This window comes from Hipposideros armiger, unplaced genomic scaffold (genome assembly GCF_001890085.2).
Source record: "Hipposideros armiger isolate ML-2016 unplaced genomic scaffold, ASM189008v1 scaffold_533, whole genome shotgun sequence".
Lineage (NCBI taxonomy): Eukaryota > Metazoa > Chordata > Mammalia > Chiroptera > Hipposideridae > Hipposideros > Hipposideros armiger.
In genome coordinates this window covers 1,022,560-1,040,623 of record NW_017731883.1, presented here as the reverse complement: position 1 = coordinate 1,040,623, position 18,064 = coordinate 1,022,560, and the positions used below count along the sequence as shown (strand labels likewise).

General features: G+C 36.7%; 1 protein-coding gene and 1 pseudogene across 1 annotated transcript in view; one reads left to right on the top strand and one right to left on the bottom strand.

The window, feature by feature from the left end:
- PTPN4 (protein tyrosine phosphatase non-receptor type 4) overlaps positions 1-18,064 on the top strand; it is a 195,059-nt gene that overhangs the window by 82,772 nt on the left and 94,223 nt on the right. Inside the window, exons 5-10 of the mRNA XM_019668705.1 lie at positions 5,758-5,800; positions 5,899-5,977; positions 7,930-7,974; positions 8,235-8,287; positions 8,651-8,771; positions 13,616-13,703. Coding sequence (XP_019524250.1) covers positions 5,758-5,800; positions 5,899-5,977; positions 7,930-7,974; positions 8,235-8,287; positions 8,651-8,771; positions 13,616-13,703 — 429 coding nt within the window. The remainder of the gene's footprint in view (positions 1-5,757; positions 5,801-5,898; positions 5,978-7,929; positions 7,975-8,234; positions 8,288-8,650; positions 8,772-13,615; positions 13,704-18,064) is intronic.
- Positions 3,193-3,643, bottom strand: LOC109396683 (60S ribosomal protein L26-like; annotated as a pseudogene).

Here is an 18,064-nt window from a genome sequence, read left to right as displayed (position 1 = left end):
GCACACAGCCGACCATATAACAAACTCTGTATTTTGAGTGGAAATGTTAGGGGGTCGTCTTATACGCCCAGTCGTCTTATACGCCGGCAAATACGGTAAATACACTCAATGAAAGAGGACTTCCAGAACTGCTTCAGAAAGTGGCAAGAATGATGGGATAAGTGTGTTTGAAGCGAGGGGGGAGTATTTTGAGGGATTAATGGCAATGTGTCTTGTACTATAATAATTTGTTTTTTATTTGAACATTCACCATATTGTTTGATCACACCTTGTAATGCCCTCATGGTCTAACCAAGTTATTGCAAATGGAAAGATTTCCTTTTTTCTGACTGAATAATATTCCGTTTTTATATATACCAGATTTTCTTTATCCAGTCTCCCATTGATAGACACTTAGGTTGCTTCCATATCTTGACTATTGTAAATAACACTACAGTGAACATGGTGGTACATATGTTTTCAAGTTGGTGTGTTTGTTTCTTTTGGATAAATACCAGAAGTGGAATTCCTGGGTCATATGATGATTCTATTTTTAATTTTCTGAGAAACGTCCATGTTTTCCATAGTGATTGCACCAATTCACATTCCCAGCAAGAGTGCACAAGGGTTCCCCTTTCTCCATATCCTCGCCAACACTTGTTATCTCTTGTTTCAGAACAACATTTTCTTATTGATTTCCTGTCTATATAATCTACCCTTTGATAAAAGTGGGTTATTAAAGTCCCCTACTATTATTGTAATGCTATCTGTTTCTTCCTTTAGGTGTGTTAATATTTACTTTATCTATTTAGGTGCTTCTATGTTAGGTACATAAATATTTACACATGTTATATCCTCTTGTTGGATTGACCCCTTTGTCATTATATAATGACTTTCTTTGTCTCTTATTACAATCTTTGTCTCAAGGTTTATTTTGTCTTATATAAATATAGCTACTCAGCTTTCTTTGATTTCCATTTGCAAGGAATATTTTTTCCATCCTTTTACTTTCAGTCTGTACGTCTTTACATCTGAAGTTAGTCTCTTGTAGGTAGCATATAGATAGATTTTGTTTTTTAATCTACTCAGCCACTCTGTTTTTTTATTGGAGAATTTAGTTCATTTACATTGAAAATAATTATTGATAGGTATGTAATTATTACCATTTGTTAATTGTTTTGTTTGTTTGTGATTTAATGATTTTCTGTAGTGGTGGTATGCTAGATTTCTTTTTATCTTTTGTGTATCTACTGTAGATATTTGCTATGTGATTAGTATGAAGCTTACATAAAACAACTTATATTTTTAACAGTCTTATTTTAAGTTGATGAAAACTTAAATTTGAACACATTCTAAACCTCTGCATTTTTACTTTCCCTCTCATGTTTTATGTTTTTTATGTCACAGTTTACATCTTTTTTACTTTGTGTATCCATTAACAAATTATTGTGGTTATATTTATTTTTACTAGTTTTGTCTTTTAACCTTCATACTAGTTTTATAAGTGATTAATCTACCACCTTTGCAACATTAGATTATTCTGAATTTTATTCTGTAATTACCTGCACCAGTGAGATTTATGCTTTTGTATGTTTACCAGTTAATAATTAGTGCCCTTTCATTTCTATTTGTGGAAGTCCCTTTAACATTTCTTGTAAGACCAGTCTGATGGTGATGAATTCCTTCTTGCTTTTGCTTGTCTGGAAAACTCTTACCTTGAATTCTGAAGGACAACTTTGCTGGGTAGAGTATTCTTGGTTGGCATTTTTTGTCTTTCAGTGCTTTGAATTTATTGTGCTACTGCCTCCTGGCATGCAAAGTTTCTGCTGAAAAATCTGCTTATAGGCTTATGGGGGTTTCCATTTTACATAACAAATTGTTTTTTTTCTTGCTGCATTTTAAGATTCTCTCCTTGTCTTTAACTTTTGATACTTTAATTATAACACGTCTTCATTGTAACATCTTTTATTACAGTATGTTGTTGTAATTGTTCTATTTTATTATTTGTTATTGTTGTTAATCTCTTACTGTGCCTAATTTATAAATTAAACTTTATCATAGCTATGTATGATAGAAAAGAACATAGTACATACAAGGTTCAGTACTACCTGTGGTTTCAGGCATCCGTTGGGGGTCTTGGAACATATCCCCTATTGATAAGGGTGGGATATTGATAAGGGATAAGGACTAAGTGAAAGAGGCTAGACACAAAAGACCACCTATTGTACAATTGCATCCATATGAAATGTCCAAAATAGACAAATCTATAGAGACAGTAAGTAGATAAGTAGTTGCTAAGGGCTGTGTGTAGAGGGGCATTGGGACTGACTGCTAATGAAACGAGATTTCTTTTTGGGGTGATGCTAATATTCTGACATTATTTAGTGTCGATGGTTGTACAACATAGTGAATATACTAAGGTGCACTGATGTGCATACTTTAAAATGGTGAATTTGTATCCTCACAAGCTATGTAAAAGTGCCTGTTTTCCTCACATTTTTGCCATTGTGGTATGTCATTAAAAATTTTAATCTGGGCCAGCCGAATGGTGCATTGGTTAGGAGTTGGCTTGGAATGCCAGCTCTGAGCAGCAGGGCCCTGGTTCGGATCCCACATTGAGGGCCAGTGACACTGCGCCCTCTAGAGCTAAGATGGTGAACAACAGCCCGGCCTAGAACTGGGCTGCCATGAGTCGCTAGAACTGGGCTGCCATGAGTTGTAGGCTGCAGTGGGGCTGGCCGGCAGTTGGCGTGTGCTTTCATGAGCGAACGTCCAATGGCCAGTGAGCGACTGCCTCAGCCGGGAAGAGCGCAGTGATCACAATGCCAACATGGGCCAGTGAAGCGACATCTTCCACAACTAGACTGAAGAACAAAAGGACAGCAACTTGTCTGCTTCCCTTCCCCGATTCCTCAATGCTGTTCCCCTCCCCCAATTCCCCAATAAAATCTTAAAAAAAAAATTTTAATCTTCGCCAGTGTTATTGTTGAAAAATGATAATCTAATGCAGATTACTTTTATATTTATGTAATTATAATCAAGATTAAATATCTTTTCATATATTTAAATGTTTATTTTTTCCTTTCCTGTGAACATTCTGTTCTTCTCCATTGCTTGATTTTCTATTAGTGTTGGCTTTTTTCTTATTGATTTCTAGAATTTTTTTTTCCATTTTAACAGTTTTTAATGAAAACTATTGTATATAAAATTACTTTATTCCTGCATCTTCTCAATTGTTTCTTCCTTATATTTGCCCTTTTCCTTTCCTACTTGGCGAGATTTGGCTTTCTGGTTCAAGGATCTTTTTGCGGTCTTTGTCCAGCTTTAGTCTAGTGATAACCACCTTGCTGGGGTGAATGCCCACATGAACTGTTGTGCCGTTAGCCTTTTCCCGCTGCACTCGTTCAATGTAGATGACGTATTTCTTCCTGTAAACCTGGACTACTTTGCCAATTTGCTGCCCTTTGTAGTGTCCTTGGACAACCTGAACTTCATCATCCTTTCAGATGGGCATGGATCGAACATTGTACTTCTGTCTCAGCTCTTTGGAAAGAGAAGACATAATCTTCCTGCGAACGTGGGAAGGTGCATTGAAATGTCTTTTACGGTTCTTGCTCCGGTCAGAAGTCACAAAGAGGTTGAACTTCATTTTGGCCACTGCTGCTTCAGCAATGGCCGCAAAAGGGCTCTAGAATTTTTTTATATACTTTATTCCCCCACTTTGTTTTTCTTTTGACATAATGATATATTTTTACTATGAATGCTATCTTTACTGGCCAATGGTGCTTGTTATAGCATTGCTCCATCTTTTTGGTTTAAGCCAAGATCCTAAGTCCTATTTCATTTACATCATTAATGAGTTCTATTAAATTTCCCAGTGCTTATCATTGTATTCCTTCTAAGCAATGTCAGTTTAATACATCTATATGTGTATGTAAATGTGTTTGTATCTCTGACATCAGAATATTTTGAAGGGGGACTAAATGAGGAAAGCAGGTTTTGAAGATTAACTGATCCCAAATTTTGATTTTAAACAAGTATTAAAATGAAAGTAATTTATGACCTTTTCTATAAATTGTGAAGAACAAAATCACTATTTTAATAGATGAGTAAGAAGACGGGTTAATGTGTGGATATATAGGGGAAACAAATTAAGTAGGAATAGAAAGTGGCTAAATATTGGCACAGAAATACCCCCCTCCCCCACAAGAAAACTGTTGAGTCATTCAGCAGGTTTAGTCAGTCCTTCACCAGATATTTTTAATAGACATTGTATGCCAAGTCCTGTGCTAGGTGCTGACTGTTCATCTTTGGATGAATCAGATTTCTATGCCTTACTTCATGGAGTTCATAATCTAATGAAGGAGATAGGCAATAAAAAGGTAAAACAAACATATTACAATGAAAATATGAAAGAATTTAATGTTCCTTGCCTGTTTCTAGAAAATAGCTAAGAAAATAGGAGCTTTGTGACATACTTTTGGTAGAGTTGTCAGTGAAGACCTTTCTGAGGAGGTCGCATTTAAGCTGAGACACAGGTAATGAAAGGAGTCTGCCATGGGAAAGCTGGAGAAGGATATTCGGTGCGTAAGGAAGCTTGGAATTGAAGGCCCTAAGATGGCATCTTCGAGTAACAGAAAGGATACCATTATGGCTGGAGCTTACTTAGGAAATTGAAGTAGAAGAGGTAAGAAGATACCATGCTAAAGACTTTGGACCTTGCATTGAGAAATTATCAAGAGATATTAAGCAAAGGAGTGGTATTACTTTTAAAAGACTATTCTAGCTTCTAGATGGAGGATGAAGATGGTAAGAAAAGAATCAGGGACAGCAATTAAGTGGCTGTGGCCAGAGCTATGCCAGAAATAAGGATGGTGGCAGAGTAAATGGAGAATTGCTAAATTCTAAGTATAGTTTGAAGGTAGAATAGCTGGATTTGATGTGTTGGATGGTAGGGATAATGGAAAGAAGAGATTCATGGATTGTTCCTCCTAGCCATTTGTTATTAAAATCTATGTGCTTTTCATGGAATCAGGTATGGGAGGTAAGAGTAAGGTTTATAAATAATGAAACATAAGCTTAAGTTTGTGTAGTGCTTTGAAAATACTGCCACATCTATTACCTAATTTTGGGTTCTTTAATTTTTTTAATTGAAACGTTAGCAGTTGAAATAATTTTTAAATTCAGTTATAGTTTTTCTAAAACAGAGCTTAACTGGGATTCAGAAGTGTTGAGACTACTTAGAATTCTCACATTTCCCAAAACTAAACATTATCTCTTGCAAAATTAGTGTGGTTTTCTTTTGGGGGTAATGGTGTAGTTTATTTTTTAAAGAATAGGGTAGAGGTTAAAAAATTTTTGTTAGGAGTAGATTTTTATGTTGTATAGTTAAATTTAATCTGTGAGAGCATAAGGCCAAGCACATTTTTCTGAAAGATAATTTTTAAAGCTTCAGACTGTTAAATAATATAGTTAAATGAACAGAAATCACTGTAGATTGCTGTGATTATTAAGGACTTTTACTTTTGGAATAGATATGATTGCACGCACGTGTAATGGGAAATTAAAATCAAAATCTTAAAGCTACCACTGTACATTCAGTGCTTTTCTAGCTTAATTGTTATATTTGATATCAATGTCTATAACAATGATTTTTTTCTAGGCCTTTTTTAGAAAACAGTTTTTAGTATTAATCTTCAAATGCAACAGATTTGCATGAATTGATGTATTAGTTCCTCAAGGAAAAAATGAAATCAGTCTTATTTATTTATTTTTCAGAGGTGGCTGGATCCAAACAAACCAATAAGAAAGCAGCTAAAGAGTGAGCATACATATTTACTTGATATTTTTCAAGTATGCTTTATAAAGATAAAGGGTTAATATAATCTGATTAATTAGAACTGCTTTTATTAATTCTAGGAGGATCTCCTTACAGTTTGAACTTTAGAGTCAAATTTTTTGTAAGTGACCCCAACAAGTTACAGGAAGAATATACAAGGTGGGTTTATGCAGCATATTTTTCTTAAAAATATTGTCAAAACTATTACTAAATTTTGAATTATTAGGCAATAATAGATTAGCGTGCCATAATTTTTAGTTTACCAGCCAGCATACAGGATGGTTATATCTATAACCATAGATAACAGTTTCAAGGTAACAGTTTCCTCTCCTCTTGGATAACTAGGAGGGCTTTATGAGATTGGAACCCAGGGCCGCCCCATCCAGCCACAAACAGCCTCCTGAGATACATAAATATTAAAATTTTCTACTTGTGAAAAAATGGTTAAGCAGCATTGCTGTAACTAATTGTAATCAGATGATGCTACAGTTGTATTTAAGTGGTGCTGCATAGTGAGAATTGTACCTGCTTTTTTTTCCATGTAAAAGTTGACCCTTGAACAACATGGGGTTTAGAGACATCAACCACCTGTGTAGTCGAAATCCACGTATAACTTAAGTTAGCCTTCCGCATACATGGATTCCCAACTGCAGATTGGAAATGCTGTATACACAAGAATGACCCAGATGAGCATTTTGATTGTGAATGTTAAGTGAGCTGTTTAAAGTATAAATAGTAGGGAATAATCACAGTGTTGTAACTATCATTATTAAATAACCGAATGATAATCTGGTGTGTTGCTTGAAAGACATAATTAGTAATTCATTAAAAAAAAGAATAAAAAATTAGAACATTATATATACCTTCCATAAAAGTCAGTAACTATATTCAGAATTACTCTATATTTGCCATATTAAAAATCTGTACCTAAAAATCTGTAGATAGGCTGTTACATGTGAATGTGCTGGTTATCATTCAGAATACCGTGGTAAAGTATAGAAACAAAAGAATAATTAAAGATATTTAGCTGGACCTGCCAGTTCTCAGGTGTTTGTGAAGTAGGGTTTTCAGTAGCCCAGTTAAGAAAATACCTTCAGAGTACTTTTCTGTGTGTTTGTTGGGTGGCAGGGTATTACCTTTTTTATAACAGGGGAACTCGGGTGTATAGGCCATTGATTGAGCAGTCCCAACATTTGAAACTAGTAGTATCTAAGCTAATTTATCTTGAATAGCAAAGTTTATCATATGAACACACTTTAGTTTAATACTGTAGCTCTTAGGTTTTGTTGTTGTTAAATAAAATAACAAGTTTCTTAGTGCGATAAAACTTAATTTTGGATGAACTTCAAGGAAATTACTCTAAATTAATGAAAATTATGAATTATAAAGCATTTTTAAATGTCTTTTATTATTTCCTGGTACATATAACTTGAACTCAAGTAGCAAAGTATTCCATAATACGTATTTTAATGATCAGATTTTTAAATGTATAAGAACTATTTGTAATTAAAAGACCAATAATTTTAAATTGGATTTCTAATGTATTTAATGTTTATGAAGTTTGTTAGCAGAAGCAATTAAACTATTGTCAATTAAAGCCATATTCATAATTTGCATCACTCAAAAAACTGTCTTTGAATTTCTTAATAGAGCTTGAATGTGTTGATTCTTTTATAGCCTATATTGAAAACACAATCAAGGAATAAATGTCTCTCTCTGAAAATCAAATCAGAATATCTTCCTAAAGTAGAAGAAAGTAAAATCAAGTTTAATAGTAATTAAGACTCAGCCCATAAGTCTACTGATAAGTATTTCTCAGAGTATTTCTCCCTAATCTTCTCCCTTGGTCATGTAACTCTTTGAAAAGTTTAGGAGTTTTATAATAGAGCTAGTGGAAACAAGATATTTGCAATACAAAATTTTATTTATCAAAGAATTGTAAAGACTTGGATTCATGAATTTATGAAAGCTTACTTTTAAAATATCTTTTCATGTGCTAATATGTATATTATAGAAGGAAATATTTAAATATTTCAATTTTATTAATGTATGCAGTTTTAAAATTCTAAATGTTATAATTTCAATAAATGCTATCTTTTTTTTTTTTTAAGGTACCAGTATTTTTTGCAAATTAAACAAGACATTCTTACTGGAAGGTGGGCTATTTTAAATTTTTAGTAATGGAGTTAAAAAATACTCTTAATTCTGTATTACTTAAGTAATTCATGATCATTGCAAACTTATCTATTGAAAAATGGTTACATAGAGCATGAATTCCTTTCATTAATAAGTTCATTACTTAATAAATAAAACATAAGTCGCATGGAAATTTCCAGTGTGAATAGTGTAATATATAGTGCTTTGGAAATTATTGTGTTTAACCTTGGGTTATGTATTTTCTGTTTTGTGTTATCAGATTGCCTTGTCCGTGTAATACTGCTGCCCTTTTGGCTTCATTTGCTGTTCAGTGTAAGTATATAAGCCCACTTTTGAGTCATGGCATATAATTGCATGGTCTGTGTTGATAATACATTGCCTTTAGTGTATGAGCTCTTTAGACATATGTTACTCTACTAAAGAAAGTGACTGCAGAGGAAATGTAATGAAACATCCAATTAGTTATTATTTTGATTGCTAAAAAAAAAAAAATTCTAAAGGTATTTGAGACCTAGAAGAACGTTAAATGCATTGTTATAACTTGCTTAAATGATAACAGTAGAAACAAATATTTTACTTGCAGAAATATAATGGAATTCATGACATGGCTGATTTGGCTATAGAAATTGAAAAAATATGTTTATTAAAATGTGAATTCTTTTGTTCATTTATTAGCTGAACTTGGAGACTACAATCAGTCAGAAAACTTGCCAGGCTACCTCTCAGATTATTCTTTCATTCCTAATCAACCTCAAGATTTTGAAAAAGAAATTGCAAAATTACATCAACAACATACGTAAGGATTTATATACTTTTCTACTTATTTGGTAAACTTTAAAAAAATTTTTTCAACTACAGTTGACATATTATATTAGTTTCTGGTGTAAAATGTAGTGATTAGACATTTATGTTACTTAGGAAGTGGTCACCCTGATAAATCTAGTACCCATCTGAAACCATGTATAGTTGGCATATTTTTATTGATTATATTCCTTATGCTATACTTTACATCCCCATGACTATTTTATAATTACCAATTTGTACTTCTTAATCCCCTCACCTTTTCAGTGATTTCCCCAGCACCTCTCCCATCAGGCAACCCTCAAAATGTTTTCTGTATCTATGAGTTTGTTTCGGTTTATTTATCTTATTCTTTAGATTCCACGTATAAGTGAAATCATATGGCATTTGTCTTTCTCTGCTTGACTTAACTCCACTCAGTACAATACCCTCTAGTTTCATCCATGTTGTTGCAGATGGTAAGATTTTATTCTTTTTTATGGCTCAGTGATGGACATCCAGGTTGCTGCCATATCATGGCTATTAATAAATAATGCTGCAATGAACATATGGATGCACATGTCCTTTCAAAGTAGTGTTTTAGATTTTTCCGGATTAATACCCAGAAGTGGAATCTCTGGGTCCTTCTTTGTCTCTTGTTATACCCTTTGTTCTAAAGTCTGTTTCATTTGGTATAAGTATTGCTACTGCCCCTTTTTGTTTTCTTTTTCACTTTCATGAAATAAATTTTTCCATCCCTTTACTTTACATCTGTGTGTGCCTTTTGATCTGAAGTGAGTCTCTTATAGGTAGCATATGTAAGGGTCTTGTTTTCTTATCTATTCAGCCACCCTTCCTTTTCATTGGAGTATTTAATCCATTTACATTTAAAGTAATTGTTGATAGATATGTAGTTATTGCCATTTTATTCATATTTATTTATTTATTTATTTATTTTTCTTAAAAGCAATCCCTCTAAGATTCCTTGTAATAGTGGTTCGGTGGTGATGAACTCCTGTAGCTTTTTCTTCGTTCGGAAGCTCCTTATCTGTCCTTTGATTCTAAATGATAGCTTTGTTGGGTAGAGAAATCTTGGTTGTAGGTCCTTGCTTTTCATCACTTTCAATATTTCCTGCCAATGCCAATCCCTTCAGGCATGCAACGTTTCTGTTGAGAAAGCTGCTGATAGTCTAATGTGAGCTCTGCTTTTCTTCTGCTGCTTTTAAGATTCTTTCTCTGTCTTTAATCTTTTGCATTTTAATTATGATGTGCTTTCCTGTGGGCCATTTCTGGTTTGTCTTGTTTGGGACGCTCTGTGCTTCCTGGGCTTGTACATCTGTATCCTTCACCAGGTTAGGGAAGTTTTCATCATTATTTCTTCATATAGGTTTTTAATTCCTTCTTGTATCCCTATGATACAAATGTTCGTATGCTTGATGTTGTCCCAGAGGTCTCTTAAACTATCCTCATTTTTTTGGAATCTTTTTCTTTTTGTCATTCTGATTGGGTGTTTTCTGCTACTGTATCTTTTAAATCACTGATTTGATCCTCTGCTTCATCTAATCTGTTGATTCTTTCTAATATATTCTTTGTTTCAGTTATTGTATTCATTTCTGACTGGTTGTTTTTTATGTTTTCTATCTCCATCTTTATGTGTCCTGTCTCTTTGTAGAAGTTTTTCCTGATATCATTAAGCATCCTTATAACCAGTTTTTTTAACTCTGTGTCTGAGATTGCTTATCTCTATTTTGTTTAGATTTTTTTCTGGAGTTTTGTTCTTTCCTTTCATTTAGGACATATTTCTTTGTCTCCTGACTTTACTGCCTCCCTGAGTTTGTTTCTATGTATAAGATAGAACTGCTATGTCTCCTGGTCTTAGTAGAGTGGCCTTATGTAGTAGGTGTGCTGTGGGGCTCAGTGGTGCAGTTTCATTGGTCACCTCAGCCTGGTGCTCCAGGTGTGTCTTTTGTATGTATTGTGTGTGCCCCCTCTGTTGTAGTTGAGTCTTGATTGCCGTTAGCATGTCAATGGGAGGGATTGACCCTCAGGGCAATTGGCTGTGAGGACTGGCCGTGGCTACAGTGGAGAAGCTGTTGTGCAGGGGCTGACTCTATGGGGCAGGATGCACTTTAGCCGGGCTCTGGTGCCTGCCGAGTTTGCCCTTTGGGTGTGTCATTTGTGAACATGGTTGGGAGGTGCTCTCATGTGGTCTGAAGAGGGCTATGCGGTATGTTGGTTCTTAGGCCTCTCGGGAGGGGTCTGATGGAGGCCAAGGTCAGCTGCTGCCTGTGCCCTGCCCAGGTCTACCTGACATGAGCTACAACATGATCTGCAGATAGCTGCCACTTCTACTTGGCTAGGAGGTGCCTGGGAAAGGCTAAGCTGCAAACCGAAGCCTGTTGCTGCTAGTGCTGGGTTTGGGCTTGCTTACCAGGATGTATTGCGCATGCTGAGGCCAGATTGCTGCTTGTTTGCCATTTGTGATCCTTTGAGAGATTTTAGGAAAGTCCACAGTATGAGTGAAGACAGGTCCATTTTTATGGCAGAGCCACCGAAATCCACTTGGGTAGGTCCACAAATTATGTGGGGCAGGGTCTCAGGGAATCACCAGGTTAGGGCAAACGGTATTAACTGGGGGGTGATGGAGACTCAGATATGCCACCCCACCTGCCCATGGTGGCTGAGTTGTGGGGTGGGCTCAATGAAGGAACAATGACTTCTGCCAGCACGTCTGTCTGGTAAAAAGCTACCCCTCCAGCCCTTGCCATAAAGCCAGACAATTCATTTATTTCACTTATGTCCCTGATGCCTTTAGCACTGCTGCCCCAGCCCTAGAGCTCAGAGTCAGTCTGTTAGCAAGTAAGTCCATGTGCAGGCCTTTTAAGAGGAACACCTGGGATTCTAGCAGCCCTCCATCTTACTCAGCCAGAATCTCTGCTGGTCTTCTCAGCCAGAAGTTATGGGGACTTCTCTTCCTTTCACTGGAACCCCGAGGTGGGGAGCCTGGTGTGGGGCTGGGACCCCTCGCTCCTTGGGGGATTTCTAAGGCCAAGATATCCCTCCCAATTTTTAATTGCCACACATGGGTGTGGGACCAGCCTTTCCACTTCTCTGCCCATCCTACCAGTCTGGAAGTGGCTTCTTCTGTATGTCCTTTGTTATAGGACTTCTGTTCAGCTAGGCTTCAGGCAATTCTCAGTGATGATTGTTCTGTAGTTTAGTTGTAATTTTGATGTGGTTGTGGGAGAAGATGAGCACAGCATTTAACTATTCCACCATCTTGACCCAGAGTGGTTTGTACATTCTGAATAGTTGGAAAAAAATCAAAAAAAGAATAACATTTTGTGTCATGTCAAATTTTTTAAAATTCCAATTTCTGTGTCCATAAATGAACACATATTGGAACACAGATTCCCTCTTTTTATCTACATGTTGTCTGTGGTTGCTTTCACATAACATCAGAGTTGAATAGTTGCAACAGAGACTATGTGGCCTGAAAGCTTAGTGTTTACTGTCCAGCTCTTTCCCGTAAAAGTTTGCTGTCCCCTAATCTAAAATAAGGCTAATGAATGAGGATTTTAATAAACTGGCTTAATGTGGTGAGTGTGCTAATTTTGGTCTAAAAGTAAATGAGATTTGTAATAAAAGTTCTGAATCAAAGATTTGATGATAAACCTGATTTTTAAAAAATTTACCAATAATGAAAAGTCTCTTCTGTAAGGAAAAGATTGTACATTTGACAAGGTATTGATTATAAATTGATGTTTGATTTAAAGAAATGTTTTCTCAAATCTTTAAACAAAAATAATATCATCTTGTTTAACTGGGGGTAGAATGGGAAGGTAGAGTATTTAGCTTAATGGAATTTTGTAGAAAACAGGATTATATTTGCTTTTTTTGAGGAATCTTATTTTAATGATCATGCATTGGCAGGCTGTTGGCTTTCTTTTCTAGTATCATTAGTGAATGAAAGGTTGATATCTTTGCTTGTTATTTGCTGCTTTTGCTCTGCTGTATCTGATAATATCAGGTAAAAAGTTGTTAGAACAGTACATAATATAGAAGTAAATCAGTTTTTAAAGGTTTGGCATTTAAAGCTATAGTTCTAAAACTTGTGTTCATAGAATCACATGGGATATTTCTTAAATATAAACAATTTGGACCCCATCCATTCTATATCAGAATCTATAGAACAGTACTTTTGGAATTATCTGTGATGAAAGATGAATTTTTCCCAGCCTGTCATGGAACTATACTTCTAAATATAATAAAAATGAATTACTAGAAAAGTAAAATGTAGAAATACACAAAGACATAAAAATTACAAGTTTCCTTTTTTTATTGTTAGATTCAACAGACATAAAATTACCCTACCAAAGTTCTATAAAAGATTCTGACACTCTCAATTTCTGTATTTGTTGAGTCATCACCTATCTGTGCACCATTCTCTGAGAAGCACTGCTCTGGAGGTTTCCTCAGAATATGCATGTTTCAGGAGCACTCTGTGATTTAAATGCAGCTATGGTGTGCACACCAAATTGTGAACAAGTTATTCTTTTAAGTTGTGTCTAAGAGTGAGTGACTTTGGAACAGCCATAGGAACAGCTAGGGACTTTTAAAATTGGTGCATTCTTATATCTCTGGAAAGTAAGAAAATATTCTACGAAATAATAATTTGTGTTACTGAAAATGTTACTCCACATAAGTTAAATGTTACACTACAGAACTAAGAGTTAGTTATGCATGGTGTTTTGTAAAAGATTTAATTAGAATGCTGAAAATTTCCCAGATAAATAACCTTTTTCTAATTTGTCCATATTTGTGATTGATTTAGTTTTTAACCTAATGATGTCTTTACAGAGGCTTATCTCCTGCAGAAGCAGAATTTAATTATCTGAACACTGCACGTACCTTAGAACTCTATGGAGTTGAATTCCACTATGCAAGGGTAAGTGAAGAAAACTTACTTTGATGTTAGGCTCCATTACTCAGAATCAAAAAATTTGTAATGCCCTGATAGGATCAGACAACAAATGTAATAACTTGTGAGTGTTGCCAACATAGTTGCACTGAGAATTTCTTCTGAATATAAGTATTTTCATAATCAATACCTGATGTGGTTGAAGTAGATTTTTATGTTATTTTTCTTTAAGGTAGCGTTTTGTGTTATAAAGATAATTTTTCCAGACCATAAGAGGCAGTACCTTTAGAATTTTTATTTTACAAAATAAAGATTAAGTTATAGGAAAAGTAGTTTTTTTGTATATTAAACTTTTGTGATAATCGTCATCATAAAAGATGCTTTCACCTGACTCAGGCCTGTATTCCTTCACTTATTTTATGTTAGTAACATCATGAAAAATTTTTACTTATAAAGCACCAAATGAAGCACATTAATATATTTTGGCTGCCCCCACCCCCAATCTCTTTATTAAGGTGGAATTTATAATCACTGCCTGTTATACATCACTCTGTAACTTTTTTTCATTATTTCAAACTTGGCTGCATCCAAAAGACATACTCTTCTGTCTTAAGCATGTTTGTGAATGGCTATCCTTCATTTGTGTGTCTCTTCACCTAAATTTTTTCTTATGCTTTCTTTGTCAAGAGATTATATTCCTTCAGATGTACCTGGAGTATAGCTATTCTCATAACCAGCGAAAAGTGGAGTTCAAGGTAATCATCGGTTGAGTTGGTGATAGGTTTGGTATTCTCTTAGGACAAATCGTGGAGCCTTAGGATAGCAGCCTGAAAGGGAGTTACATTTTCCTTAGATAGTTATTTTGAATTTATTTTAATTTACAGGCATAGACAGACAGTGGTTTGAGAACTCAAAATTCCATTGTATATACGCATATGTACCACCTACTCTTTATGCATTCACCCATCATCGGGCACTCAGACTGCCTCCACATTTTGGCCATTGTAAACAATGCTGCAATGAACATAAGGATGCATTTGTCCCCTCAAAGTAGTGTTTTGGGTTTCTTGGTATAAATACCCAGAAGTAGGACTACCATGACCTTCTTTGTCTCTTGTTATAGCCTTTGTTTTAAAGTCTATTTTATCTGGTATAAATATTACTACCTCAACTTTTTATTTTTATTATTTCATTTTCATGAAATATCTTTTTTCCATTCTTTCACTTTCAGCCTGTGTCTTTTGATCTGAAATGAGTCTCTTGTGGGCAGTATATGTGTCTTCTTTTCTTATCCATTCAGCCACCCTGTCTTTTCATTGGAGCATTTAATCCATTTACATTGAAAGTAATTGTTGACAGATATATAATTATTGCCATTTTATTCATAGTTTTGATTTTTTTTTTTTTTTTGTCATCTTAAAGAAGTCCCTCTAAGATTCCTTGTACTACTTGTTTGGTGGTGATGAATTCCTTTAGCCTTTTCTTGCCTGGGAAACTTGTTATCTGCCCCTCAATTCTAAATGACAGCTTTTCTGGGTAGAGTAATCTTGATTGTAGGTCTTTGCTTTTCATCACTGAATATTTCATTCCAGTCCCTCTTCTGGCCTGAAAAGTTTCTGTTGAGATATCAGCTGACAATCTTATGGGAGCTCACTTGTAGGCAACTAACTGCTTTTCTCTTGCCGCTTTTAAGATTCTGTGTTTGTGTTTAACCTTTGGCATTTTAATTATGATGTGTCTTGGTGTGGGCCTTTTTGGGGTCATTTTGTTTGGGACCCTGCACGTTCTGTGCTTGTATGTCTATTTCCTTTGCCAGGTTAGGGAAATTTTCCATCATTTTTTCTTCAAATAGGTTTTCAATTCTTTGCTCTCTCCTCCTTTTGGTACCCCTATGATGTAAATGTTGTTATGCTTGCTGTTGTCCCAGAGACCTCTTAAACTATTCTCATAGTTTTTTATTCTTTTTTTGGATTCTTTTTTCTCTTTGATGTTCTGATTGGGTATTTTCTGCTACCTTATCTTCTAAATCGCTGATTTGATATCCTACTTCATGAATGTAGTCTTCATTTCAGGTATTCTTCATTTCTGACTGGTACATTTTATGTTTTCTATCTCCATTTTTATGTTTTCTCTCTCTTTATTGAATTTCTCCCTGAGATTAGTGAGCATCCTTATAACCAGTGTTTTGAACTCTACATCTCATAGAGTGCTTGTCTCCATTTTGTTTAGTTCTTTTTCTGGAGCTTTGTTCTTTTCTTTTATTTGGGACACGTTTCTTTGTCTCCCCATTTTGTCTGCCTCCCTGTGTTTGTTTCTACATTTAAGGTAGGGCTGCTATACCTCCTGATCTTAGTAGATAGAGTGGCCTTTTGTAGTAGATGATCTGTGGGACCCAGGGTTCCACTCTTCCTTGTCACCAGAATCAGGTGCTCCAGGTGTGCTCTTGTGTGGGTTGTGGGTGCCCTCCTGTTGTAGTTGAGCCTTGGTTGCCACTTGCACATCAGTGGGAGGGATTGACCCTCAGGCTGATTGGTTTTGAGGACTGGCTGTGAATACAGTGATGGAGCTGTATTACAAGGGCTGACCCTACAGAGCAGAGTTCGCTTCAGCAGGGCTCTGCTGCCTTCCCTTTAGGTGTGTCATCCTTGGAGGTTCCCAGGTTATGCTCTGGCTTGGTCCAAATCTGGCCACGAGGCATGCCATCCCTGGGGCCTCCTGGGTGGAGACCGGCTGCAGCCCAAGTTTAGCTGAAGCCTGTGCCCCACCTTGGGTCACCTGGTATGAGTCACAAAGCAATCTGCAGATGGTTACCACCCACACTGGGCTTGGAGGTGCCTTGAGAGTCCAACCTGTGAACCGAGGCCAGCTGTGTCTAGTGCCAGGTTTAGGGCTGCTCAGCCAGAGTTATGAGACACACCAAAGCCAGGTACTGCTTGTTTGTGTTTTGTGAACCTTTGAGAGATTTTATGAAAGTCTGCTGCATAAACTAAGACATGTTGTTTGCATGGGAAAACCACTGGAAGCTGCTTGGGTGCATCTGAAAGTTGGGTGTGGCCGTGTCTCAGGGAATCACTAGCACTGGGCAGACAAAAGTTAGCCAGTTTTATGGAGACTTAGATATGCCGTCTGCCTGTGTCTGCACACAGGGAGGAGGAGGGCTCAACAAAGAAACAATGGCTTCCACCAACCCCTCCCTAGGGAAAAAATTGCTCCCCTCCATTCCTCACCCTGAAGCCAGACTCAGTTCCTCTCCATATGTCCCTGGTGGCTTTTGAGCTGCTGCCCCAGCTCCGGAGCTCAGAGTGAATGAGTCCATCAATGCATAAGTCCATACATGGGTCTTTTAAGAGGAGCACCTAGGAGGGCAGCTGCCCTGTGGCTCAAGTCAGCCACAATCGCTGCTGGTTTTCTCAGCCGGAAGTTATGGGGCCTTCTCTCCCTGGCACATAACAGAAGTATGGAAACCCTGGGTTGGGAAACCTGGTGTGGGGCTGGGACCCCATGCTCCTCTGTGGGGGACCTCCACAGCTGAGATATCCCTCCTGATTTTTAATAGTTATACGCGGGTGTGGGACCAAGCCTGTTCTGCATCTCTGCCCCTCCTACAAGTCCCGAGGTGGCTTCTCCTATATGTCAGTAGTTGTACGGCTTCAGTTCAGCTAGACTGCATGCCAAAATTTTTTTAAATATAATCCTTGAAACTGAGAAAAGGATCACTTCAGAATGGAGCTATATATGTGACTTAATCTGTGTCACCCTAGAGCAGCAGTTCTCAACCTTTCACAGGGGTCGCCTAAGACCATCGGAAAACACATATTTTCGATGGTCTTAGGAACCAAGACACCGCTCCTCCATCCGTCTCCAGGCCCACATGCAGATACGCCCACATACGAGTACCCGGCGACCCCTGTGAAAGGGTCGTTCGACCCCCAAAGGGGTTGCGACCCACAGGTTGAGAACCGCTGCCCTAGAGTATTCAGATCACACAGTGATTTTCCATAATTCTGCTGTGTGCTTATTACCTTATCTAGACATAGCTTTTTTTTGTTTGTTTTGGGTTTGGTGTTTTATTTTTTTGTATCAGGTGTTTTAATGAAAGTATCAGTATATCACTGCTTGTATTCATTTTCACTGAATAATTTGTTTGAATTCATACACACTGTAAAGCCTATGTAAAGCACACAGAAACATTTTTTTAAATCATTAGTGAATGTGCATTATGCCTAACTACATTAAAAATATACAAACAGGGCCGGCTGAGTGGCACGATGGTTAAGAACTGGCTTGGGACGCCAGAGGGCCCCGGTTTGGATCCCACATGTGAGGGCCAGTGACACTGCCCTCCACAGCTAAGATGCTGAACAACAGCTCAACCTGGAGCTGGGCTG